The sequence below is a fragment of the Molossus molossus genome, unplaced genomic scaffold (assembly GCF_014108415.1).
Source record: "Molossus molossus isolate mMolMol1 unplaced genomic scaffold, mMolMol1.p scaffold_m16_p_3, whole genome shotgun sequence".
In the NCBI taxonomy this organism is placed as follows: domain Eukaryota; kingdom Metazoa; phylum Chordata; class Mammalia; order Chiroptera; family Molossidae; genus Molossus; species Molossus molossus.
This window is the reverse complement of record NW_023425366.1, coordinates 107,714,824-107,739,829: the sequence shown is the minus strand read 5'-3', so window position 1 is coordinate 107,739,829 and position 25,006 is coordinate 107,714,824. Positions and strand designations below refer to the sequence as shown.

General features: G+C 52.1%; 1 protein-coding gene across 3 annotated transcripts in view; it reads left to right on the top strand.

Moving 5' to 3' along the window:
• Positions 1-25,006, top strand: part of ABCC1 (ATP binding cassette subfamily C member 1) — a 142,060-nt gene that overhangs the window by 107,717 nt on the left and 9,337 nt on the right. For all 3 annotated transcript variants that reach the window (XM_036278743.1, XM_036278741.1, XM_036278742.1), the window contains 7 exons: positions 1,621-1,788; positions 4,156-4,339; positions 13,462-13,552; positions 16,021-16,156; positions 17,955-18,162; positions 19,647-19,957; positions 24,206-24,405. In XM_036278743.1, the coding sequence (XP_036134636.1) occupies positions 1,621-1,788; positions 4,156-4,339; positions 13,462-13,552; positions 16,021-16,156; positions 17,955-18,162; positions 19,647-19,957; positions 24,206-24,405 (1,298 nt within the window). The remainder of the gene's footprint in view (positions 1-1,620; positions 1,789-4,155; positions 4,340-13,461; positions 13,553-16,020; positions 16,157-17,954; positions 18,163-19,646; positions 19,958-24,205; positions 24,406-25,006) is intronic.

The window sequence follows — 25,006 nt, the reverse complement described above, 5'->3', positions numbered from 1 at the left end:
TTCTCATGGTGACAGCAGAAGCCCAAGAGAACAAAAAGGAATGTGATGTCCCTTAAAGCACACTGTTCTTTCCACCACAGAGTGGATGGGTCACTTGGTTGAGCCCAAAGACACGGGACCAGCAGGTGAGCTCTGTCTTTGTAGTCATGTGACTACAAAGTCCCATGACAAAGGGTACTATACAGGGAGGAGCAGTGTCAATGATTCAGATGTCCAGTCTCTTTCAGAACGGTGATAATAATAAAATAGCTAACACTCTGAGCATTTGCTATGTTCCAGGCACTGTGCCACAAATTTCACACATGTTTTGTCTTCACACCAAGACTATGAGAGGGGATTTACTGTTTTCCCTATTTAGTGGTTGAGAAAAGGGGGTAGGAAGAGGCTAAGTGACTTGTCTGGGCCCCTTCCCACCTCCGGGCCTTTGCACATGCTTTTCTGCCCAGCCAGCTTATTTTGGCACTCCCTGGTGGTCATGTGGTGTGCACTTGGCAAATGCAAATATTCCACAGTCACACCAAAGAACTTTCCTGTCTGTTTTTAGTTACAAGCCAATGGCTGCACCAGCTTTCTTAGTTGATGAATGATTTATTTTATTTAAGGGAAATCTGCACATCAGCTTTTTTCTTTTTATTATTATTTTCTTTATTTATTAAAAATTTTTTTTCTATATTGATTTTAGAGAGACAGGAAGGGAGAGGGATAGAGAGATTGAAACGTGGATGAGCGAGAACACCGATTGGCTACCTCCTGCATGCCCACAAGTAGGGCCTGTGCCCTGACCAGGAATGGAACTGGCGACCCCTTGGTGCATGGGTCGACGCTCAACCACTGAGCCACACCGGCCAGGCATTTTCTTTACTTTTTAAAAAAGTGTCTGTTCCTGCCACTTGGTGACTCCTGACTCTCCTTGTCTGGGTCCCAGTACAAAAATCTAGAGGAAGAGAATATGATTGGCTTAGCTCAGGTCTGGTTTCTGCCCCTGGGCCAAAAAACTGTGGCCAGAGGGACCCTGCAAACAAAAACCTGGCTGCCAGGATACACCCTGAGGCATGGGGGTGATGGGCATCTCAGGAGAGGCTGCACAGTTAACCCAGTGGGTGTCCACTCTGATTCCTCAGTCAGGCATGGCCATGACACTGGGTTATCTGTCGCGGGAAGGCCAGGGCTGCTGCGGTGTGGTCCGTGTGGTCCCCTGGTGTGAATTAGAGAATGGTGTCCTTCCTGCTAGCGAGTGGGGCTGGATTCCAGTGCCCCCAGGATGCAGCCTGCCTAGACTCTCTGTGGCTTCACCAGTGAGCGCTAGATCGGAGTAAGCTTGCAAAAAGGTTAGCTGTTGAAGATGACAACAACAGTGACAGAGATAATGATATCAGTACTACACCCTCTGGCGCCTTCCATCAGACTCAGAGATCAGGAGCCTTTCCCATGGCCAACATTAGTCATCACCGACCACCCTTTGCTAAGCGCCCACTCAGTCCTGGGCCTTTGTTCAGCAGCTCCCTGGAGGCTCGGGTTTTCCCTTCGGTCTGCGGGTTCTCCAGCTGGGGCCTGGTGCTGCCCTGTCTACGTGTCTCGAGCTTTCCCAGCAAACCCACCTTCTGCCCTGTGTCTCCCCAGGGCGTGAACCTGTCTGGGGGCCAGAAGCAGCGTGTGAGCCTGGCCCGGGCCGTGTACTGTGACTCCGACATCTACCTCTTCGACGACCCCCTGTCTGCGGTGGATGCCCATGTGGGAAAACACATATTTGAAAATGTGGTTGGCCCCAAAGGGATGCTGAAGAACAAGGTACTGGGGCAGGGCTTGAGGTCTGGCTCTTACGCACTTTGGTTAAATGAGAATGTGGCCCCTTGGGAATCCTTCACTTCCCCGGGGTTCTGTTTTCATTTTATTGCACTTAACACTTTTCTAATGCTTCCCTTGGAAGCCTTCCCAGACAGCCTTCTTGCTTTTGTCATTACGGAGGGGAAGTCCTTGGCACTGACTTGAAGTCTTTGCCTTTATTTGGCCAAAAAAGGCCCCTCTCCCTGATTTAAAAATAAGGGTGGCACCCTGGCCAGCTTGGCTCAGCGGTTAGAGCGTCAGCCTGCGGACCGGAGAGTCCCGGGTTTAGTTCCTGCTAAGGGCACGTACCTCAGTTGCAGTTTGTCCCCAGCCCTGGTTGGGGTTGTGTGGGTGGCAGCCAGTTGATGTATCTCTCTCACATCGATGTTTCTCTCTCTCTCTTCCTCCCTCTCTCTGTCTTGCTCTATCTGAAGATGAATGCAAAAATGTCCTTTGGTGAGGATAAAAAAAAAAAAATGAGGGTGGCCTGGTGGAAAGAAATCCCACCCCAAGATCCCCTGTGACAGAGCAGGCAGCTGCCCCTCCCTTTCCGAAGCGACCGTGGGCCGGGGGTACGGGCTTGGAGCAGGAATACTGCCACAGCACCCTGACCCGACGGGAAGTGGTCCCGTCCTCTTCGGTTATTGCATTTTACTTGTTAGAGTAATTACAGGGTGGGAGTACTGTTTTTTTTCTTTTCTTTCTTTTTTCTGATTCAAAAAGGAACACATGCCCATGGGAAAAATATAGGAGATTCAGAAAAACACGAAAAAGAAAAACAAAAGCAATCATGCGACATCTCACCGCTCGGAGATTTTGCATTTCTTTCAGATCTTTATGCTGTGTGTATCAGTGTTTGGCAAGGTTGTCGTGCCGCGCACGTAAGCAACGAGTGCTGTGACACTTAACGTATTGAGCCTTCCCACACACACCACAAAAATTCACTATAGACGTGGTGTTTTTTTTTATTTAATTAATTTATTTTTGTTACAGATGTTTCTCCTGTTTCCCCATTGACACCCTCCTCCTGTCTCCCCCTGCACCCTCCCCCAGCATTGTTGTTTAGGTCCATTGGTTATGCTTATATGCATATAAGTTCTTTGGTTGATCCTCCCCCACGCCCTCTTCTGAAGTTTGTCAGTCTGAACCCTACTTCCATGTCTCTGGATCTGTTTTGTTCATCAGCTTATTTTGTTCATTATATTCCACAAATAAGTGAGATCATATGATATTTGTTTTTCTCTGTTTGGCTTATTTCGCTTAGAATAATACTCTCCAGGTCTCTCCATGTTGACTCAAAGGATAAGAGATCTTTCTTACAGCTGCATAGTACTCCATTGTGTATATGTACCACAGCTTTTTTATCCACTCATCTATTGATTTTCAAACATTAAAAAAATGGTTTCGAAGTCATACACGCCCCTGGTAGCAAAGTCAAAGAGTATAACGAGTATGTGCACAATTTTATAAATGGTCTTCCTTTACCCTGCACCCAGCTCCTGTCTCGAGGGCTGGGGCCAGTACTTGGCCTGCTCTGTTTTAGTCCAGCCCTCAAGCTGGGAGTGGTCTTCACGTTTTTAAGTGGTTGAAAAACATCTGAAGAAAAATAATAAATTTGTGACATGTGAAAATGGCATTGGGTGGAAATATCAGTGTCCATAAATAAAGTGGTTTGGGAACACGGTCTGCCCCTCTGTTTATGCCTTGTGTATGGCTGCTGTCACACAACAACCACAGAGCCGACCGTTGCCACAGTGACCGGAGGGGCCATAAAGCTGAAAATGGTTACCATCTGGCCCTTTTAGAAAAAGTTTGTCAACTCATGTAAATAGTTTGATGAGTGCCTTCCCAAACATTTAGATCATTAGGTAAAAGATAGACACAGCTACAAATATAGTTTTGAGGGGGGTTGTGGGAATGGGTGGTTACTTATAAAATGAAGCCTTTTCGTGGAGATTATTTTGCATCCGAGTCCTTTTTCATTTGTCCACATGTAGTTGGTTCTCTCTCTCCCTTTCATCCTTTAACCTTGGTTAGTATTGGAACACTCGCCCCACCGTCAGCACCCCGTCCCCCTGTGCTGTGTGGCACCGTCCAGTACGTAGTGCTTTATGCATGTGGTTTGTTTCTCCCCCGGCCCTGGAATCTGGGACGGGGGTCTTTGAGTCCTTCCCTGCCCCCCCAGCCCCCACCCACCAGGCCCTGACACATGTGTTGAATGAAAGCACCCAGAGGCGTGCATTCGCCTTCGGCTGGGAGCTCCGCCACCTAGGTGTGCGGTGAGTCCCTCTTGCGCGTGTGCTGACTCTCCCGTCTCCACTCTGCCTGCAGACTCGGCTCCTGGTCACGCATGGCATCAGCTACCTGCCGCAGGTGGATGTCATCATCGTCATGAGCGGTGGTAAGATCTCAGAGATGGGCTCCTACCAGGAGCTGCTGGCCCGGGATGGAGCCTTCGCCGAGTTCCTGCGCACGTACTCCAGCGCCGAACAGGAGCAGACGGAGCAAGACGACGGTAGGGTGGCGTGGAGGTTTCCATCAGTCGCTGGGTGGCTCATCAGGGCATCAGGCAGGGGCTAGGCCAGGCCCCTCAGGAACCATCTGGAAGGACCTTCACCCTTTCAGACTCAATTAAGAAGGGGTCTCATTTGCTTTGTGGCCTGGTCGGCAGACCTGGGAACAAGTCCCGATCCTTCTCTGTGATGTGGCTTTGGGCCTCCCGAATTTCAGGGTCCTTGTGACAAAAATGGGGCCAGTGATCATTATAGTCCTCTTGGCTCCCAAGAGGCTGTGAGAAGCCGGTCACCTGTGGCTGAACCCAGATGTGAGGGTCATGAGGCAATGTGGTTGATTGTGCAGGCTTGGAGTTGGCAGGACCTGGGTTCAAATCCCAGCTGCTGCTCTTACCAGCTCTGTGATCTCAAACCCCTTCTGAGCCCCGGTCTCCTCCCTGATAGAGCAGTGTATGAACAGAACCAACCTCCTAGCATTGGACGTGGAGTCAACCTTAGGAGCAGCCTCTGGCTGGCACCTGGCACAAAGTGTTCAGTCAATGACAGCTGCTGTCCCTACTCCCCTGGGAAGTTGCATCTCTTTTACCCTCCACCCCTGGCACCTGCCAGGTCAAGATAGAGCTGCTCACTTCCCAGCTGCTGCACCCTGTCTTCCCTCCCAGGCCAGGACGCTGAGAGCAGGGACAGTTTGGAGGCGCCTTTTGAATTCTGAGCTGGGACCTCACCCTGTCTTTATTTGAAGCAGACAGGGCAAGACTTCTAAGAATGTTGTTCTCTCTTATCATTGGGTGTAAAAGTCAGGGGATTGGTTTGCAACCTTTCCAGGTTGCCTTGTGTTTCATCAGTCAGACTGGCATCTCAGCTGGTCTCTGCTCACCTCTCTTCTGAGCTCCGACCCATGTTAACACGGAGAGGTCATCTGACGCCTTTCGGCTTTGGTTTCAGCTGTTGCTAAAAAGAGTGGACCTACACAGAGGTCAGCTGTCCTACCCTGGCCTCCCTCTTCCAGGAGCAAATTACAGACTTCTTGAGCCTCCGTAGTGTGTTTATCATATACTCAGTCCCCAAACAGGTCCCAGATAGACAGACTGCTTCCCGGGGCTTCTGTTCTCTGCAGAGGTCATCTTGCGGAATCCTAGCAGCTCACGAGGGAGGTAGAATCATTACTCCCAGGTCACTGAGACTTCGAGAATCTAGTCCCTTCTATGCCGGGTGCAGGTGGGTCCCTGGCTATGTGGAGGGCTGATCACTAAGAAAGCTACTCCCTAGTCATCGATTTAGTCATGCACCAGGTGTAATTGAGCACGCACTATGTGTTAAGTATCCTGTCATTTTTCTGGGGCTGCTGGAACAAAGTACCACAAACCAAGTAGCTTAAACAACAGAAATGTGTTGTCTCGCAGCTCTGGAGGCTGGAAGTCTGAGGTCAAGCTGGCGGCAGGGTGGTGCCTTCCGAGGGTGTGAGGGAATGTCTGTTCCATGCTTCTCTCCAGCTTCTGGTGGTTTGCTTGAAATCTCTGGCGTTTCTTGGCTTGTAGAAACACCACATCTTCACATGGCCTTCTCCCCTGTGTGTCTGTCTCTAAATTTACCACTTTTTATAAGGACACCAGTTATACAGGATCAGGGCCCATCCTGATGACCTCATCTTAACTAGTGACATCTGCAAAGACCTTTTCTCCACAGTCACGTTCTGAGGTACTGGGGGCAAGGACTTCAGCCTATGGATTTGGGTGGGGGTTATAATTCAGCCTGTAACAGCACTGTTCTAGGTTTTGGAGAGACAGAAGTAAACATGTATAGACAAATCCCTACCCTCATTGAGTTTAGTGTCCAGTAGGAGAGAAAGGCAATAGACAAATCAACAGTATAGATGGTTTCATACAGCAGTAAGTGCTATGAATTTTAAAAATGCAGGATACTGTGCTGGGGCATGACGGTGGCAGTGGCAACTCAGGCAGGGTGGTTGAGAAGCGGTCTGAGGAAGTGACGTTGTCATGGAAAGGAGCCAGCAAGGAGAAGATGTGAGGAACAGTGTTCTGACACAGGGAACAGCAAGGGCAAAGGCCTCAGGCCTGAGCTCAGTTTGTTTGAGGAACAAAAAGGAAGCCAGTGTGTCCATAGCATGGTGGGCAAGGGAGGGGGTGGGAGGTCACCCTGCCGAGTCTTCAGGGTGAGGCGTTTGGGAGTTGGTCTAAATGCAGTGGAAAGACACTGAATGTCAGAGAGGAAGCTTGTCTGAGGACACTCTGGCTGCAGGTGAGGTTGGGATCGCAGTCTGGTCTCCACGTTTCCAGTCCTCTGCTCTTCGGTGGTCTCCAGGTCTGCCTGCAGTGGGAGCTCATTCATTCCTCTGACAGTTTGCTGTAGAAGTCCTAGTGGCTCTTAACTAGTGCTTTATTGAGATATAATTCACATGCCGTACAATTCCCCCAGTGAAAATGTACAGTCCAGTAACTTGCAGTATATTCAGAGCTGTGCAACCATCGCCCACCGTCAGTTTCAGAACATTTTCATTAGCCCTCGAGGGAACCTCAGATCCATTAGCAGTCACTCCTCGTTTTCTCCCAGCCCCCCAAGCCCTAGGCAACCACAGTTCTACTTGCCGTCTGTAGGTTTGTCTGTTCTGGACATTTCATATAAGTGGGACTGTAGTGTGGCATTTTGTGACTGGCTTTCTTCACTTAGCGTCATGTTTTCAGGGTTAATCTGTGCGGTAGCGTGTATCAGACTTCATTTCTTTTTTTTTTAATCCTCACCCGAGGATATATTTTCATTGATTTTTAGAGAGAGGTGGAGAGAAAAAGAGAGACATTTGATGTGAGAGAGAAACATTGATTGGTTGCCTCCTGCATCTCGCCCCCCACTGGGGACCGAGTCCGCAACCTAGGTATGTACACTGACAGGGAATCAAACCACAACCTCACCACCTTTTGGTGTTCAGGGTGAAGCTCCAACCAATCGACCCACCTGGCCATGGCCAGACTTTATTTCTTTTGATTGTTGAATAATATTCCATTGTGTGAGCACACTGCATCATTTTACTAATCTATTTATCCACTGACAAACATTTTTGAGTTGACTATTATGAATAGTGCTGCTATGCACCCTAGTTTTAAACATACTTTCTTTAGCCACCATGAGATAGCTGACCCTGGTTGGAATGAGTTTCTGCAGGTTCACACTCTCGTGATGGGAAAGTTCTGCCTTAAGTCTAGCCTGTTTTCTTCTTGCTGCAGAATCTCCTTCCTCTGAGCCTGAGTCAAGTCAAGGTCACGTGATGGCTGGTGGCTGCCTCAAAATCACTTTACTTCACTGACCTTCTTTGTGGGCTACAGTTAGGCGAAAATAACCCTCTATGTTTTCCAAGTCAACACATGTTGGTTTTTTTTTAAATAGGTTTTTATTGTTGTGGGGTTTTTTTGTTTTAGAGAGAAGAAGGGAGAAAGAGATAGAAACATCGATGTGAGAGAGAGACATCGATCGGCTGCCTCCTGCACGTCTCCCACTGGGGATGGAGTCCACAACCCAGGCATGTGCCCTGACGGAATTGAACCAGGACCTCTCAGTCCATGGGATGACGCTCAATCCGCTGAGCCACACCGGCCGGGCAGCAAGTGTGGGTTTAACTGACTTTTTCCCCAGCATGAGTTCCCTCTCTACTGTCTGTCCAGGTGAGCGGGGGACGGATGTCCTTAAACTTGGTTGGCCACAGGTGGCTTTCTTCCCATTCCTCCCCAGCTGCAGGCGTATCTAAAGCAGCTTGTGCAGAACACAGAAGGCTGCCAATTTCTTTTTTCTTTTTCTCTTTTTTTGGGTGCACATCAGCACTTAATTTGTTGATGAAATTACCACCCACCACCCTAACACCACTGTGGGGTCATTTCCCCAATTCAGCCCCCCAGCCTCCTGCCGAGCGGGGCAGGGAAGTTCTCGACCTGTGTGTCTGAAATCAGCTGGGCAGCCCCTCTCGTTCTGCCTCCCGCAGGCCCAGCGATAAGGCTCAGTCCGGGTCTAGTCTTGCCTAGCCAGCTCCAAGTGCCAGTGACCTTGGATTTGTTTGAACCACATTCTTGGCTTCTCCTACAGGGAAGCTTTGTTTTTTCTTGTTGGCTTAATCAGGTCTTTTTTAGAACACCCAGGAGTGAAGGAAGGGTGTTTGGTTTGGGGGGTTCTTTCTCATCGGGGTGGGGAAGGGGGAGATGTAACAGGAACCAGGCTTGGGGTGGGGAGGTGTCCCTCCCCAGGGACATTCATTATACTGATTTCTAGGAAATTTTTTTTTTCTTTTGGTTGCAAAGAGATGAACAAATTGGCCCAAAACCTGTGTACCTGGAAGGTGAAGAGCATTTTAAAATTTACCCTGGTTTCTGGGACCTAGGGCGGTGGTTTTCACCAGGGAGCATTTGTGCCACGTCTGCAGGCATGTGTGGTCGTCACCGTGGGGGGCAGCCTCCCCGCATCTGGTGGGTAGCGACCAGAGAGGCTGCTGAACACCCTGCAATGCACAGTGCGCCTGCCCCTGCCACCAGCTGTGAAGCATCGCTGGGCCCCGGGAGGGCGAGACGCCAGCTCCGCTCCGACGCCGGGCCGCCCAGGTCCTGCCCTGTTATCGCTGAGGAGAGACCTCGATCCCAACAGTGTGTCCACTTTCCACCACCTCAAATTTTTGCTGCTTTTCATTTTACTGATGATACAATCGCTGCGTGCTCATCGTAGACAGTGGCAACCTGCAGAAAAGCGCGAAGAACCTCCCTCCACTCCCCCGCCCCAGAGAGGGAGGGGCTGCCCTGGCATCGGGCCTCTCTCCACCTGTCTCTCTAAATCAGTTCTGCCCTTCCTTTGATTTCTCCCCTTAACACTGGGTCATACGCACCTCCCCATGTTACAAAAATCTGCCGTAAACGCCAAACAGCTGCTGGAGAGACTGTCTACAGACAGCACATTCCTTTCGGCTGTCCGCAGTGGCCATATTTCTTTCCCTTTGGAGTATGAAGAACCTCCATGGCCCAGTGAGGCGGAGGGGGGTCAAGGGATGCAGCCGGTCACTTCCCTTTTTGGTCAAAAGCGAGGCGCTGACTGTGAAGCAGTGGCTTGGATCGGTCCCTTAAGGGAGGCTTGCCTGCTGGCCCTTGTCCAAGCGGAGTTCCAGAACCTTCTTGAGTAAAGGCAGTATTACTGGAATAAACAGTGAGCCTGTGAGGTGCCTGCTCCGGGGGCCAGCAGCTGGCTGAGCACACAGCCCAGGCAGCACGCAAGTTCAAGGGCAGGGACGATGCCTGGCTTGGGGTAAGGTTCTCGTGTCCTCTGAGAGCTAGAGACTGTGAGCTGGCACTGAGGCTGAGCCGCCTCCAGCTGCCACGCCTGCCCTGCCACGCCGGCCCTGCCACGCTGTGATACTCTACTTCCTTCCCTCTGCTGCTGTGAAACAGGTGTGACAGCGACGCTTGGTCTGCCCTTTGTTTAAACTCCTATGGTTATGGCTTTTAGAGAACGGGCTGGCCTCGTGCAAGGTGCTTATCAGGATCCACCCGTAGCACGAAGGATGGGGAAACTGAGTCACAAATGCAGCCGCTCCCTCAGCCATCCTTGCCCCTCATCCTTTTTTTAAAAAAAAAAATTTTTATTTATTTTTGTTACAAATGTTTCTCATTTTTCCCTCATTGACACCCTCCTCCTGATCCCTCCCCGCCCCATCCCCAGCCTTGTTGTCTATGTCCATTGGTTACCCACACATGCATATAAATTCTGTGGTTTATCTCTTCGTACCCCCCACCCCCCCCTTCTGAGGTTTGTCAGTCTGTACCCTACTTCTATGTCTCTGGGTCTATTTTGTTCATCAGTTTGTTTTGTTCATTATAGTCCACAAATAAGTGAGATCATGTGATATTTGTCTTTCTCTAATTGGCTTGTTTCGCTTAACATAATGCTATCCAGGCCCCTCCATGTCATCTCAAAGGATAAGAGATCTTTCTTTCTTACAGCTGCATAGTATTCCATTGTGTGTATATACCACAGCTTTTCATCCACCCATCTACTGTAGATGGGTGGATGAAAAGCTGTGGTATATACACACAATGTGATATTGTGAGCTGTTTCCAGATCAGTGGTTGTAAATAGTGCTGCTATGAACATAGGGGTACATATATTCTTTCTAATGGGTGTTTCAAGCTTCTTAGGGTGTATTCCTAGAAGTGGGATCACTGGGTCCATAGCAGTTCAATTTTTAACTTTTTGAGATAACACCGCCCCGCATCCTTAGGAGAACACATCCATCCATCCCCTCTGGGTATTTACACGGGGGCTTCGGGAGGGAGTTTTTGCCTTGGTTCTTAATACTTTCTTGGATCTTGTGAATTCCCAGGCAGCAGAGTGGTGGACGAGGAGGAGGAAGGTCAGTGGCACGAGGGTTAGAACCGCTGTGCTCGCAGCATGAGGTTGTAGACGGACTTGCCCTGTGACTGCATGCCTGGGAAGGGCCCTGCAACGCCCGCTCTTCCACTGTTCATCCAGCATCCAGCAATGTTTACTGGGCATCTGCGATGGTCCAGGCTTTCAGTGGGCATTTAGGGTTGCAGTTAGCATCTCCAGCTCTCCCGCTCAGCTGGGCGACCTTGACTAAGCTGTACTGTCTCATAGGTCAAATGACCGTGACTCGCACGTCTTGAAGGAGATCCTAACTGTGAAATGCCTGGCACACGGTAGATGGACAGTGTTTGATTATTAAGCCACTCCTACCCCTGGGCATGGTCAAGACGGTGGCCGGCCACAACCGTGCAGGTGATGAGTTGCCTGATGGAGTCACTGCAGGTGGTGCGGGTGCCCAGAGGAGCCATGTCTTCTAGCAGAACGTCAGCCAGCAAGGCTGCCCTGTCCCCTCTGAACTGGCTGCTGGAGCAGACCTGTCCCTCCTGCCTTCTGTAACCAGCATTGGGTGGCTGAGGGTTCAGACAGAGGGCCCTTTTGTGGCTACAGAAGCCGACTCCAGCCACTTACCAACAAGGGTATTTACTGGGAGGACATCAGGTAGCTCAGAAATCAAAGGCAAAACTGACAACAGGACTCGAGAGGTGGGAACTCTGGGAACGACACTCCCTTAAGACAGATTAGTTGGAACTGTCTCTGGTCCTTGTGGGGCCAATGTTGGTTCAGCATCCTAGGAGGAGGATTCTGACGGGCTGACCCTGGGCAGCTCCCCCACACCCCTGGCCTAGGCTGGGGGAGCCTGGGGCACCCTAATGGACCGGCCTGCCAAGACCATAGGGAGGGGGGAGGGCTAATCGCCTGGGAAGAAGGCAGACAGATGGTGGACTGACACGTTCACGTGGCCCTTCTTGGACTCCTTGGTTTCTCCCCTTGCGGAGACGTTTTCAACGCCCAGCTTGCGCATCACCTGTGGGCTAATGGGGTTGCGAAGGGGAGGCAGCCACAGGAGGCCCCTGCGGAGGCTCCCGTCTAGTCCTGGGGGCTGCTGTGGAGTGGGGGGCAGGAGAAGAGAAGGCTGAGGCTATGGAGGGCGGCCTGGGCAGCCAGGTGGCAGAGCCGGGCTCTGTGAAGCGCCCGCCCGCAGAACAGGGAGTGTTTTCGGGCATCCCCACCCCTGCACAGAGAAAGATGGCCGAGGCCAGGCCCGAGCCCGGATGCTGGGCCTGTACGCGAGCGCTGGCTGCATGCGGCTGCATGGGAGGTCCCGCCTGGTACCACTGCTGTTTTGTTTTGTTTTGAATTAACAGAGATGCTCACAAAGGAAGTGTTTAAAGCAGCAGTTCTCAATCCTGGCTGTGTGCCAGAATTATCTGTAGAGCATGTTTAAAGTGCAGATAACAGTAAGCACCACCATGGTGTCTCATGCCTTCCCAAGCACCGTACACAGGCATGGTGTCTCATGCCTTCCCAAGCATCGTTCGTCTTCCTGCGTAGGGGGGAGCGTGCTGTTGTTGCTCTCACTTTGCAGATGTGGAAGTTGAGGTGTGGAGGGTCGTCACTTCCCAGGTACACACAGCTAGGAAGTGAGAACACTTCCCACCTGACTGCTCTAACTCCACACAGAGACCCGGCTCCCCACAGAGTCGCTGCAGGCACCTGGGCGGACCCTGGGCTTCCCCGGTGGTTGGTTCACAGCCAAGACTGAGAGTCAGGAGGGACCTCCTCCCCTACCCCCAGAACGAGCCCTAGCTTCCTGCTCTCTGTCTTCCCATGGCTGTCGCTCCAGAGGGCCTGCCCTTTGGATCCTGCTTCTCTGCATGGCACATCAGCATGTTCCCAGGGGCACCCTGGCTGCGTGTGTATCCCCTTTTGTGACTTCTCTCCTGCATCCCTCCCCTCCTCTCCTGGGTCATCCCTTAGGGCCCTACATCGTACTTGTCTCTTATGCTGTTTTTCTCCGAGCACCAGAAAGGAAGGAAATCAGCGGATTCGGGGTGATCAGTGTCTCACTGAGTAGCTGGGCAGATGAATGGGGGTACAGTATCTCAGCACAGTGGCCACCACACCCTTGACAAACAGTAGCCTTCACTGTCCAGGTGACAGTGATCAGAGCTGAGGGGTGGGTACTTCCTGGGATTGGGTGGTGTCCAGCTGGTGTCCACGGTGGCCATATCAGTTATTTAAACATTTCCTTACTGTTGAGGAAGCAGCCATTGCCCGAGGTGCCCCCTACCCTGGACCTTCTGGACCACCCTGTGATTAGGCAGCCAAAGGGTCGGTGTCAAAACAGCTTGTTATTTGCATATTACCCCTGCTTGGGGACCAGAGGGCTGTGCCCTTTCCACCCTCCTGGTTCCTCGCATCCGGGCCCCATTAGCCAAGCTTCCTGCAGCAGGGGCTGCCGCTGAACTGGATTGTACCCGTTGCTGCTGGCACAGGGCACCTCAGCCCAATGTCCTCAGCTAGTGGGGCCCTCAAGACGGTTGCAGAGCACCATCCCTGGCCTCAGGGAGCTGGCTGAGAGTAGTAGCTCCTGCACCCAGCCCCGAGCCTGCTGTGGTCTCGCCAAGCAGGGCTTCCTTTGCAGCTTCCTAGAGGCCAGGTTTTTTGCCCTCTCCCCCAAGTGACAGGTTTTCCTTGTCTTTGGATTTGGCATTGGCCCTTGAGACCACGAGTCCCCTTCTCTGTCTTCTGCCAGGAGTCGCAGGCATGAGCGGTCCCGGGAAAGAGACGAAGCAGATGGAGAATGGCATGGTGGTGACGGGAGCTGCGGGGAAGCAGCTGCAGAGGTAAGGGCAGGGACGGAGGCGCCGCACGTCTGCCCCCGCCGTGGCCAGAGGAGGTGCAGGTGCCAGGGGCGTGGCTCCACCTCCCAAAAAAGGCCTTCAGCTCTCCAGGGTCGTGACAGTGCAGGCTTTCTGCCTCCTCCCCGGATCCTCTGGGAACCTCACTTTTCAAAGCACAGAGGCCTGAGCGGGGAGCCTGGCACTGTTCCCGCCCGGTGGCACGATACACACAGGCCTCGTGATTTCACCACGTCTGCACTTCCGACACTCACGTTCCTACATGGTGTGGACTTTTGCTCAAGTCACTCTTAGGGTCCTGGAAGGTTGCGGCTTTCAGAACCAGCATTCAGCCCTGGCCGGTTTGGCTCAGCGGTTAGAGCGTCGGCCTGCGGTCCTGAGAGACCCGGGTTCGGTTCCCGCTAAGGGCACGTACCTCGGTTGCAGTTTGTCCCCGGCCCTGGTTGGTCGTGCGGGTGGCGGCCACTCGATGTGTCCCTTCACGTCGATGTTTCTCTCTCTCTCTCTCTCTCTTCCTCTCTATATCTGAACAAAAAATGGGAAAAAAGGTCCTCGGGTGAGGATAAAAAAGAGAAGAACCAGCATTCAGTGTAAAGTAGTCAGATAGCCATAGTAATGGTGACTACTGCGTTTTTATGCACCATTAGGACCCTGGCTCAGGGCCAAGCCCGGTACACTCTGAACCTAGAGGTAGTCACTGTCTTTTTCCCATTTTACAGATGAGCAAACTATTACAGAGGAGCTCCCCACAGGTTGTACAGCTAAAGAGAAGCTCAGCTGCGATTGGAAGGCGAGTCTGGCCTTTGAGCCACAGCTCCTAAGTTCTAGGCTTTGCTGCTGGTGTTTTTGTTTTGATCCTCACCTGAGGATATTTTTCTATTGATTTTTAGATAGAGTGGAAGGGAAGAAGGGAGGGAGAGAGAGAAACAGTGATGTGAGAGAGACACATCAATTGGTTGTCTCCTGCATGACCCCTTGGGGCCAGGAATCCAACCTGCAACCCAGGTACGTGCTCTTGACTGAGAATTGAACCCTCACTCCTTTGGCCACAGGCCGACACTCTAACCGCGGAGCCATACTGTCCAGGGCATACACTTGGCTGCTTTAAAGGAGGTCGCAGACAGTGAGATCCTCGGGCATTGGAGGAGTGGCCTTCTGCGGACTTGGTCGCTCACCCTCTCTGTGCCTCAGTTTCCCAGCTGTCAGACGGGGTGTGTGGTGTGCCTGCGCTCACATGATATGGTACCGGTGAGGCACTTAGGACAGTGCCTGTGCCACCAGCACTCAGTAAGCAGCACTCAGCCTTTGTCGGGTGAGCTGGGGCTGCCCGGACCTACTTCTTTTGGGGGTTTTCACAGGCATGGGGCCGGGAAGGAGACTGTCCTGAGCAGCTCTGCCCTCAGAACAGTGGCACAGTACCTCTTGGCCTCTGATTTTCACGCAGGTGGAAAGATTTCCTTCTCTGCCAGTGCACCTGTGAAGGTGGGGAGCTGGGCGTATGTGTGTAAATCAGAACCTTTCCCAGAGTCACACCGGGGACGTGGGGCACTGCCAGGTTCAGGCGGGCAGCCTGCATAATCAGTCACGGTTGCTGCCATCTAAGAATGTACTGCAGCAGCCGAGATGGGGCGGAGCCTGCGAGTGGTCCTGGCATACGGGGCAGGGATGGCGGGATGCACACCGGAGAGCCATGGCAGACTGAGCAGAAGCATGCAGAACACTGGGGCATTGGTTTTCTGTTGCTCCATAATGAATGACCACAAACTTAATGGCTTGTCATCTCGTGGTTTCTGTGTCTTGGGGTTCTGGGTGTGGCTCAGCTGGGTCCTCTGCTCAGTGACTCTCAGGCTGTAGCCAAGATGCCGGCCAGGCTGGGGTCTTATCTGAAGGATCTGCTTCCATGCTCATGCAGCTGTTGGCAGGACTCACGTCCTCATTTCCTAACTGGCTGCAGGCTGGAGGCCACCCTCAGCTCCCAGCATCTCTGCAGCCTGGGTGCTCGCTCCATCGAGGCAGGCAAACCAGGAAGGCGGGAGAGAGTCGGTGAACAGGGGTCCCACTGCATCACCTCTGCTTGTGGAGGTCTGAGCCATGGCTGTGCGAGGGAATGTCCTGTGTTCTCAGGCACATGTACACACCCCCCCCCGCCGTGGTATTCCTCAAAGTTATAAGTCCCAGAGAACAGGACTTCTCAGAGAGGAAAGAGTCCTGGGTCACATGGTCTGTGATATTCTGTGATGGTCTGCATCAAGCTGGTGACCACTGGTGGGTGAGACATGCTTTTTGAATAATGCCTGCATAAAGGAACACTTCTTTCCTGGGGCCCGAGGGCATGACCCTCCCCTCTTTGGGTTGCATCTGTGAAACTGGAAGATTGAGCTGGGTTGGTACTTCGTTGGGACTGCCGCCCCTGCCCAGGGTTGGCTGACACCCAGATGCCTTGCTTTCCCCAGACAGCTCAGCAGCTCCTCCTCCTACAGCGGGGATGTCAGCCGGCACCACAACAGCTCTGCTGAGCTGCAGAAGGCCGGGGCCAAGGAGGAGGACACGTGGAAGATGATGGAAGCAGACAAGGCTCAAACAGGGCAGGTGAGGGCTGGTTCCCGACGTGAGGACGACGGGTGGTGGTTACGGCGTGTCCGTGTGTGCTGGGCCTCGTGCAGAGGGCTTTGTTTGTTAGCTCTGGTCTTCCTGCGGCAGCCTGTAAAGGTACTGTACTGAGTGCAGCAGACCGAGGCCTGGGAGTTGCCTAGGTGACTCACCCCGGTCGCAGCTGAGGAGTGGCAGAGCTGGGAACCTAGCAGTCCGACTCCAGGGTTGTCATTTACAGTCTCTGCCGTACTCACTACCACCTCCTTTGAGCTGCTGGGAATGTCTCCTTAGTGGTAGGCTTCCCATCATGCGGGGTTCTGTTTATAGGAGATGCCAAATAATATTAAATCACACAGTCGGAAGGAAAGCTTTCCAGCCCTCATGGTTACATGAAAGTCGGTCGTTAGCTCGTCCGCAGTACCTAGCTGTCTTAGTTCCTCTGGGCTGCTCTAACAGTGGCGTAGGCTGCGTGGCTTAGAAACAGCACATTGGTCCTTCACCCCTCTGGAGGCCGGCAAGTCCAAGATCCAGGCACCAGCAGATTCGGTGTCTGGTGAGAACCAGCTTCCTTGTTCGTAGACGGCTGTCTTCTCACGTGGCGGAAGGGACTGGGGATCTCTCTGAGGCCTCCTTTTATCAGAGCACTCCTCCTGTTCCCCTCCATGAAACTGGTCACCTCTCAAAGGCCCAACTCCTAACGCCATCACATTGGGAGGTAGGATTTCGACATGTGAATTTGGGGGGACACACATTCAGTCTCCAGATTGCTAACTTTTCTTTGTAACAAGCACAGTGGGTTGAAAGCTCTTATTTTGTTTATATATTTTTACAATCGTCTGTATTGGCCAAGTGTCAATAAGTTCCCACTTGGGGCATTGTTCCAAAGTTTATTTTAAAAAGTAAATATGGTTATTTATTTATTGTTTTAAAAAACAGGGAATAGAGTTTTAAAAATAAGTACACAAAGAAAAACAACCCACCCCTGAAAGGTGGTATGGTGGTATGAGGGTGGGTACTTCTCAGACTTACCTGGATGTATCTAGACTCCCCTGGGACCCTCTGTTCCCCGCTTCTCCCTCACCTGCCACTACACCTGCGGCCAGAGGCACAGGTGGCTGTACCGTGTCCTCCCGCCTTGCTCTCGCTTACCCTCCAAGGAGCCAGAGACGCCAGGCCCTTTAACTCATTGCACCCCACACCCCAGAGCAGACAGGTCCCAGTAGTACCTGCATTTTAGATTCAAGGAAAACGGAGATGGGGAGGGGTGTTGTGCATTGCCAGGGTCGGACCAAGAGGAGCTGGGTTCAGCTCACCCGGCCACTTCTGCCTCCCACGCTGCCATGTTCCACTGCTCGTGGGGAAGTAGTCCCTGAGTCCCACAGGGTCATTCAGGGATAGCAGGCAGCTCAGTTGCATGAACATGTTCTTCATTCTGACACCCTCTTCCCACTGAGTTTGAAGAACAGAGACTTGAAACAGAAAAAAGGAAGCACTCAGTTATACATCAGACCTCTGATCTTTCATCTGTTACCTTTCAACCAGGCTGTCACTCAGACATGACCTTTATGACTCCAAATCTAGCCTGAAGAGCTTGACATGACTGACAGTGAACACACATAGGAGGCAAGATACCTGGGGTTTGTCGAAACCAAGCCCAGCAGGGGCAGAGCTGACTGTCAGCTAACAAGGGGCGGGCGCCACAGACAGGAGCACAGGTGGAGGGACTGGACGGCACAGGTGCTGGCCCGGGGCGGAGGCGCACTGGGTAAACTGCCTTCCTTCCCGTGGCCTCCAGGTCAAGCTGTCCGTGTACTGGGACTACATGAAGGCCATTGGACTGTTCATCTCCTTTCTGAGCATCTTCCTGTTCTTATGTAACCACGTTGCCGCCCTGGCCTCCAACTATTGGCTCAGTCTCTGGACGGATGACCCCATCGTCAATGGGACCCAGGAGCACACGAAAGTCCGGCTGAGCGTCTATGGAGCCCTGGGCATCTCACAAGGTGGGAGCCGCCCCTCCGCACCCTCCCCTGCCCCACCTGACCTTGGAACCACTTCTGTGTCTTGTTAGAGAACTGGCGCCCGCTCATCGGGGTTTTCTAGACGCCCCGACCATGCCAAACGCAGACGAGTGGTAACTGACACCCAGTTGACACTAAGTATTTGTGGACTGAATGCGTTTTGAATGCTCTGTTTCATAGGGCCCTAGGAGACGGAGGAGAGCTCCAGTGTGCCCGTTTTACAGATGAGGAAAGTTGAGGAAGAGAGGTCACCTGGAGCATTAATGACGAGGGCCTTGCCCCCTGGTGCTTCTGCACAGTCTTATTTGTGGGCTTTTACCTGCTGTCTGAAGGTACATTAACTATGTGTTAATGTGCTCATAAGAGCTGTGTATCTATATATACACATGTACATTCAATGTATATGATACATAGTGTGTACAATAAATGTATACATTTTTTACCACTTTTTGTGCACCAAGCACATTGCTGGGTAGGCCCCTTACATTTGACATTGCTGTAAGTATTGTCCCCATGTTACAGGTGGGGAAACTGAGGTGCAGAGAGGTTAAGTGACTTGTGGAAGGTCACACACCTGGTAGGTGACAGAGACAAGATTTGACAGTGTTGGCCCCAGAGCCTGTCAGTTTAGCCCTGCCTCTCGGGTTTCTTCCTTGATGAAGAAGGCCAAGATGGAAGCCTCTTCATCCCTATGAAATCGCCTCCCTGCAAAGAAGGGGGGCCCTTCTGTGGGTAGTTTGGAGGAGCAGCAAATGCCTCTGGAACTCTAGGAGGTGGTGTCGGAAAACCTCAGAAGAGCAGACATGAGCTTTTTAAATTTCTCAGTCCCTGCAACACCCTCATAGGGCGAAGGACTGTGGACTCCAAATTATAGCCGAGGGGCGGTGGTGCACAGAGAGGGCATGGTGTTCTAGGGCTGTGCCGCCCTGTAATAGCAGTCACTGGCCACAGGTAGCTCTTTGAATTTTTCAATTCATTAAAATTAAATAAAAGTAAAACCTCAGTTGTTCCGTACACAAGCCTCATTTCAGGTGCTCGGCAGCACGTGTGGCCCTGGCCGTGCCCTGGGCGGTGCAGATGTAGTGTGTCAGTCAGCAGGAGGGTCCGTCGCCCTGCTGGTCGGGAGCCGGGAGCCTGCAGGTGGAGCGCTGAGCCGGGAGCGGCTGCCTGGTTGGCTGGGTGTTGAGGGCGGAGGAGTCCACCTGTCTGGACTTCAGCGCCTCCTCGGTGAAGTGGGTGGTGAGCTAACTTATACAGAGTTGTCATACGGATTACATGCCTGTAAGACTTCAGTGCAGTGCTTGGCACATAGTTAGTAAGTGCTCAGTAAGTAACGGCCATTGTTATTATTAATTGTTAGCTGAGGATCCAGCCCTGCTTCGTCCATGTGGTCACGTGGCCACTTGTCCCAGCCCCCAGCTTGGCCCCTGCCCCATCGTGGAGTTTAACTCGGGAGTGTTTTGCAGGTATTGCGGTGTTTGGCTATTCCATGGCGGTGTCCATCGGGGGCATCTTCGCCTCCCGCCGCCTGCACCTGGACCTGTTGCATAACGTCCTGTGGTCACCCATGAGCTTCTTCGAGCGGACGCCCAGTGGGAACCTGGTGAACCGCTTCTCCAAGGAGATGGACACGGTGGACTCCATGATCCCGCAGGTCATCAAGATGTTCATGGGCTCCCTGTTCAATGTCATCGGCGCCTGCATCATCATCCTGCTGGCCACACCCATCGCCGCTGTCATCATCCCTCCCCTGGGCCTCATCTACTTCTTTGTCCAGGTGAGGGGTGGGCGCCCCATCGTGGAGCTGCGAAGCGTTTGCTGGGGGAGCGGGCATGCGTCATCAGTTTGGGTACCTCGGTTGATTGTTTTCTGCTTGCGATAACCAAATGTTGTGAAAGAAAATAACTATAGTTATGGAGTTACTTTTATTACCAAAACTTCCCTAAGAATTTTATGAAAATTTCTAGTCCCTAAGTCCCTGAAAGATAGTGGAGATGCAAGTAAGAACAAGAACAGGTGTATTGTTCTCTCCTGTAATGGACATACAGAGGTGGGTCATTCAGGGCTGGTGTGGCCGTCCTGGGCGTTGGTGACCATCCCGGACTTCTTCACAGCTGTAGCCAGCCTGAGGAAGGGGACAGGGCAAGGAGCATATGATAAATGAGTCAGCATCTCTGGTTTCTTAGGCAACTGCAGCGTAGGTTGTTTCTAGTTGGCACATCAGTGTGTTGAGGCCCTAATGGCTGAGCTGGCTGTCTGAACTCACGTCTGTCTGAGCCCAGAGCTCGTGCTGGTAACCACAGGGTGATCTGTCCCTTCTCAGCCCTAGGAGTTTGGCTGCAGCAAGTTGCTGGTGGGGGTAGGGTTTAGATGAGGGCCTAACGGCTGCAACACAAAGTAAGGATAGGAAATGGTGAGGGCTCCAGCCTCGAACCACACTGGAGCCGGCTCATGTGGGGCCCCCACGGGAGGCCTCGGTCCGGCCAGCCAGCCCCGGACCCCACCACACTGTGGCCAGTGATCGGTGAGCGTGAACAAAGGTAGAATCAGGGAGAACAGGTTCAGTTCTCAGGCCCTCGTGGTGTTCTCTTCAGCTTCTTGCCAACTTCGGAAAATCACCTGACTGCCACCACCAAAAATGGCATTCATGGTCATACCCTGGCCGGAAATGTTCCTGAAAGACACAGTTCAAAGGAACAGAACAGACCCAACGCAGCACTGGAAACAGCTCAGATAGCTGCCAGCAGCAGAACCTTGAGCACAGCATGGAGTGATTCCATGGCAGAATCTTTTTTTTATTTTTTTATTCTCACCCGAGGACATTTTTTCATTTTTTGTTAAGCTAGAGTGGAGAGGGGAGAGAGAGAGAGAGAGAAAGAAACATCCATGTGAGAGAGACACATCGAGTGGCTGCCTCCCACACAACCCCAACTGGGGCCGGGGACAAACTGCAACCGAGGTACATGCCCTTAGCAGGAACCGAACCTGGGTCTCTCTGAACCGCGGGCCAACGTTCTAACTGCTGAGCCAAACCGGCCAGGGCTCCATGGCAGAATCATATGTACTGTAAGGGATAATTCGGAAGACGCTGTTGCAACACCAATTTTATTTCTGAACAACAAAGGAAATGAATGCACATGGTCATTTTAGCTAAGATGAAATGCGTAGTGTGTGGGCAGGACTGGAAACGGAGGCAGAAATGAAGACATAGCCCGTCTGAGGTTTGGGGTTATGGGAGTGGGTTTTTTTTTAATGGCTTTAGCCAAATGTCCACTTATCCTGTAACCCTGCAGTCTCACTCCCCAGTATATATGCAAAAGAAATGAGAGCCCTGGCCACCGGCGGCTCAGTTGGTTGGACGGTCGTTCCACATACCAAGAAGGTTGTGGGTTCGATCCCTGGTTGAGGCTCCTATGGGAGGCAACTGATTGATGTTTCCCTCATCTCTCTGTCTCTGTCTCACTCTCTCTTTCTCCCTCTCCCCTTTTCCCTGTCTCTCTCTCAGAATCAATGAAAAAACATCCTCGGGGGAGGACAGGGCCGGGGCAGGGAGAAAAGAAATGAGACAATGTATCCAGCGCAAAACAAAAAATAAAAAACTATGCTAGAATGTTCTTAGCATCTCAACTTATAAAAGCCCCAAACTAGAAACATCTTCATTGTCCATTACAGGAAATGAATAAATACATTGTGGTGTGTTTATACACTATAAATGACTCAGCATAAAAATGAAGGAACTACTGATACACACAGCGCGGATGACTCTTGAAGATACTATGTTGAGCGAAAGAAACCAGACACAAAAGAGTACATACTGTGTGGTTTTCTAGAAGTCAGAATACTGGCTACAGGTGTACTGACTGTGAGAGGACACAGGAGAATTTTCTGGGTGCTGAAAATGTTCTAGATTTTGATCAGGGAGTGGGTGTGCTGGTGTGGATAAACGTAAGGATCCATCAAGCTCTACAGATTCAGTGCACTTCCCGGTGGATGTATGTTACATCTTAGTTACCAAGTGGCTTTTAGATGTATGTATGTGTGGGTATGTACACCCACACACTCTCTGTGTTGGGAAAAGATCTAAAAGGTTATCATGCTTATTTATCTCAGGATGTGGACTTCATATATATATATTTTTATCCTCACCCAAGGACAGTTTTCCATTTTTTGTTCAGACAGAGCGGGAGGGAGAGAGAGGAAGAGAGAGAGAGAGAAACATTGACATGAAAGGGACACATTGAGTGGTTGCCACCCACACGACCGACCAGGGCCAGGGACAAACTGCAACCGAGGTATGTGCCCTTAACAGGAACCAAACCCAAGTCTCTCTGGACCACAGGCTGGCTCTCTAACCGCTGAGCCAAACCTGTCAGGGCAATATAATATTTATTTACTGTCCTTTTCTATATCACTTATCTCCGAATTTTAAAGATGAATATATATTACTGTTGCAATTTAAAAGCAAGTCATTTTTATAAAAAAGTAGTGTATGAGGTGAGATGATGCGGGACTCTATGGGGCTTCCATGTTGTTGAAGTAAAACATTTCTGTCGTTTGGCACCGTGAAAACCACTGGCCTATATGTCTCAGTATCTTAGCGCTCAGCCCCCGGCTGCCCGTGGAACGGTCATTTTAATTCATGAGCGCCAGGCACCGCCTTGGTCTCTGACGAATGAGGCACGTCCAGAGGGTGGACCGCGTCTCTGGAATAGAGTTTCAAAGGGAAGCTAATCATTTTTTAAATCAGATTGTTCCCTAACAAAAATTTGTCTCAGGCTAGATTTTTACAGTAAATAATATTCTGAGGACCTGCCAAGTCGAGTCAGTGGAGCAGGTAAAACACCTTAAAACAGTTTCCATCTGGATGTTTGGAAAGAAAACCAGTCGAGGGTGTTGAGGGTGGTCCCCAAGGGCTTTGGTCCACGCCCTGAGGGCTGGATTTCATTCGAGACCGTGGGAGCTGCAGGAGGAGAGACGTCGTAGGACCCACGTTCAGAAGATGGGCGGCACACCTGCCCAGGCTGGTGTTGGCTTCCAGAGGTCGCAGGGCCCCAGGAGGCTCCTGACAGTGGCCACGGGAGCCCTGCGAGAGCCACCTGCTGTACTGGGTGTTCTCCGGGAAGGTCTCTGCCCCAAGCTGGCCAGCGACCTGTTGCAGGGCAGGGAGGCTGGTCCCTGACCACCGGTGTTCATTTGTCCTGCCCTGCTGTTTACGCAGCAGTTGTATGTACGTCCTGTTCTCAGCAGTCCTGCCGAGGCACCCTCAGCCTGGCCAGCCCCGTCTGCGTAGGTGAGGAAACTGAGGCCGGGAGGGCTCGTGTGCTCAGATCAGCCCAGCGTCCGTCGCTGCTCCTCGAAGCTGCCAGTGCTGGTTTGCTTGTACTCCATCTCCAGCGGGAGCTTCTCGGTCAGCTCTCAGTGCCAGGCCCTGCTGAGTGCTCGGGTCAGGGCAGGAGAGGTGCGGTCTCTGCCCACAGGGACAGGCAGAGTCAGGGCTTGAACTGAGGTCGGGTTGTCTTCAAAACCTGTGCCTGAAGTCTCGCTGCTGGGTCCATAAAACCCGAGCGGTCAGTGGCTTCAGAGAGGCCGCACGGTGCAGCGGTTAGCACTTGGCAGCCACGCTGTCTGGCTTAGGGTCCCAGCTCTGCCACTTCCTAGCCAGCCAGGTGATCTTCGGGGAGAGGTTAGCTAGCTTCTTTGTGCCTCGGCTTACTGATGGTGAGAAGGGATGAGCACCTCCGGTTTTCAGTGAGGGTTCATGGAGCCGATATGTGAAAGCACCTAGAACACGCCACGGAGTACGGGCCCTGCGAAGTGTTAGCTGTACTGTTGTCACGCGGCTGTCAGTGCGGTTGGCTGCGGGCCTGCAGTTCACCAGGTGCGTGGGGACACCTGTCAGGAGCAGCCCGACTCCAGCATTTTGCCGCCTGGAGGTGTCGTTTGTGTCCAGCCTTCCTCCAGCACAGCCCGGGAAGCTAGGCCGAGGGCCGCGCCATTCACTCCCCCGCCCACTCTGTCTCCCCAGAGGTTCTACGTGGCCTCCTCCCGGCAGCTGAAGCGCCTCGAATCGGTCAGCCGCTCCCCGGTCTACTCCCACTTCAACGAGACCTTGCTGGGGGTCAGTGTCATCCGGGCCTTTGCAGAACAGGAACGCTTCATCCGCCAGAGCGACCTGAAGGTGGACGAGAACCAGAAGGCCTATTACCCCAGCATTGTGGCCAACAGGTGGGCGCGCAGGGCCTGCCGGAGGGGTTGTGGGAGCCCCCTTCGTTCCTGGAGGAGAGTGAAGCCAGCTCAGACCCTCCCAGGGAACGGTTCCACCTGTAAGGACAGAATAGCCGTTCAAAGCCGACAGGCACTGTGAGCACCCGGCACTCCAGGGCACGTAAGTGCAGGGACAGGGTTTTCCTGGAGCCAGAAACGACTGCAGAACCTATTCTTTAGCTGTTGTCCTGGGGATACAAGGTCTTCAGTGGTGGGCAGACTCAGCTTTTGAATATTTTCCTACCATAGTTCCCAGCTGAAGGGTGATCACCCCCCAGCTCCACCCCCGGTGATGTGTATCAGAAGCAAATTACTAATATTACGTTGAACCATGTTAAATTGCCATCCAGGGAGGGCATCAAGAATGGTAGAATAGCATTAATCACCAAAGGGAAAAGGAGCTTGCTCATTAATTTTATTAAATATTTTTATTGATTTTTAGAGAGAGGAACATTGATGTGAGAATGTAACATCGCTCATCCGCCTCTGCACGCCTCCTGCCAGGGATTGAGCCCACAACCTGGGCAAGAGCCCTGAATGAGAATCAAACCTGCAACCTTTT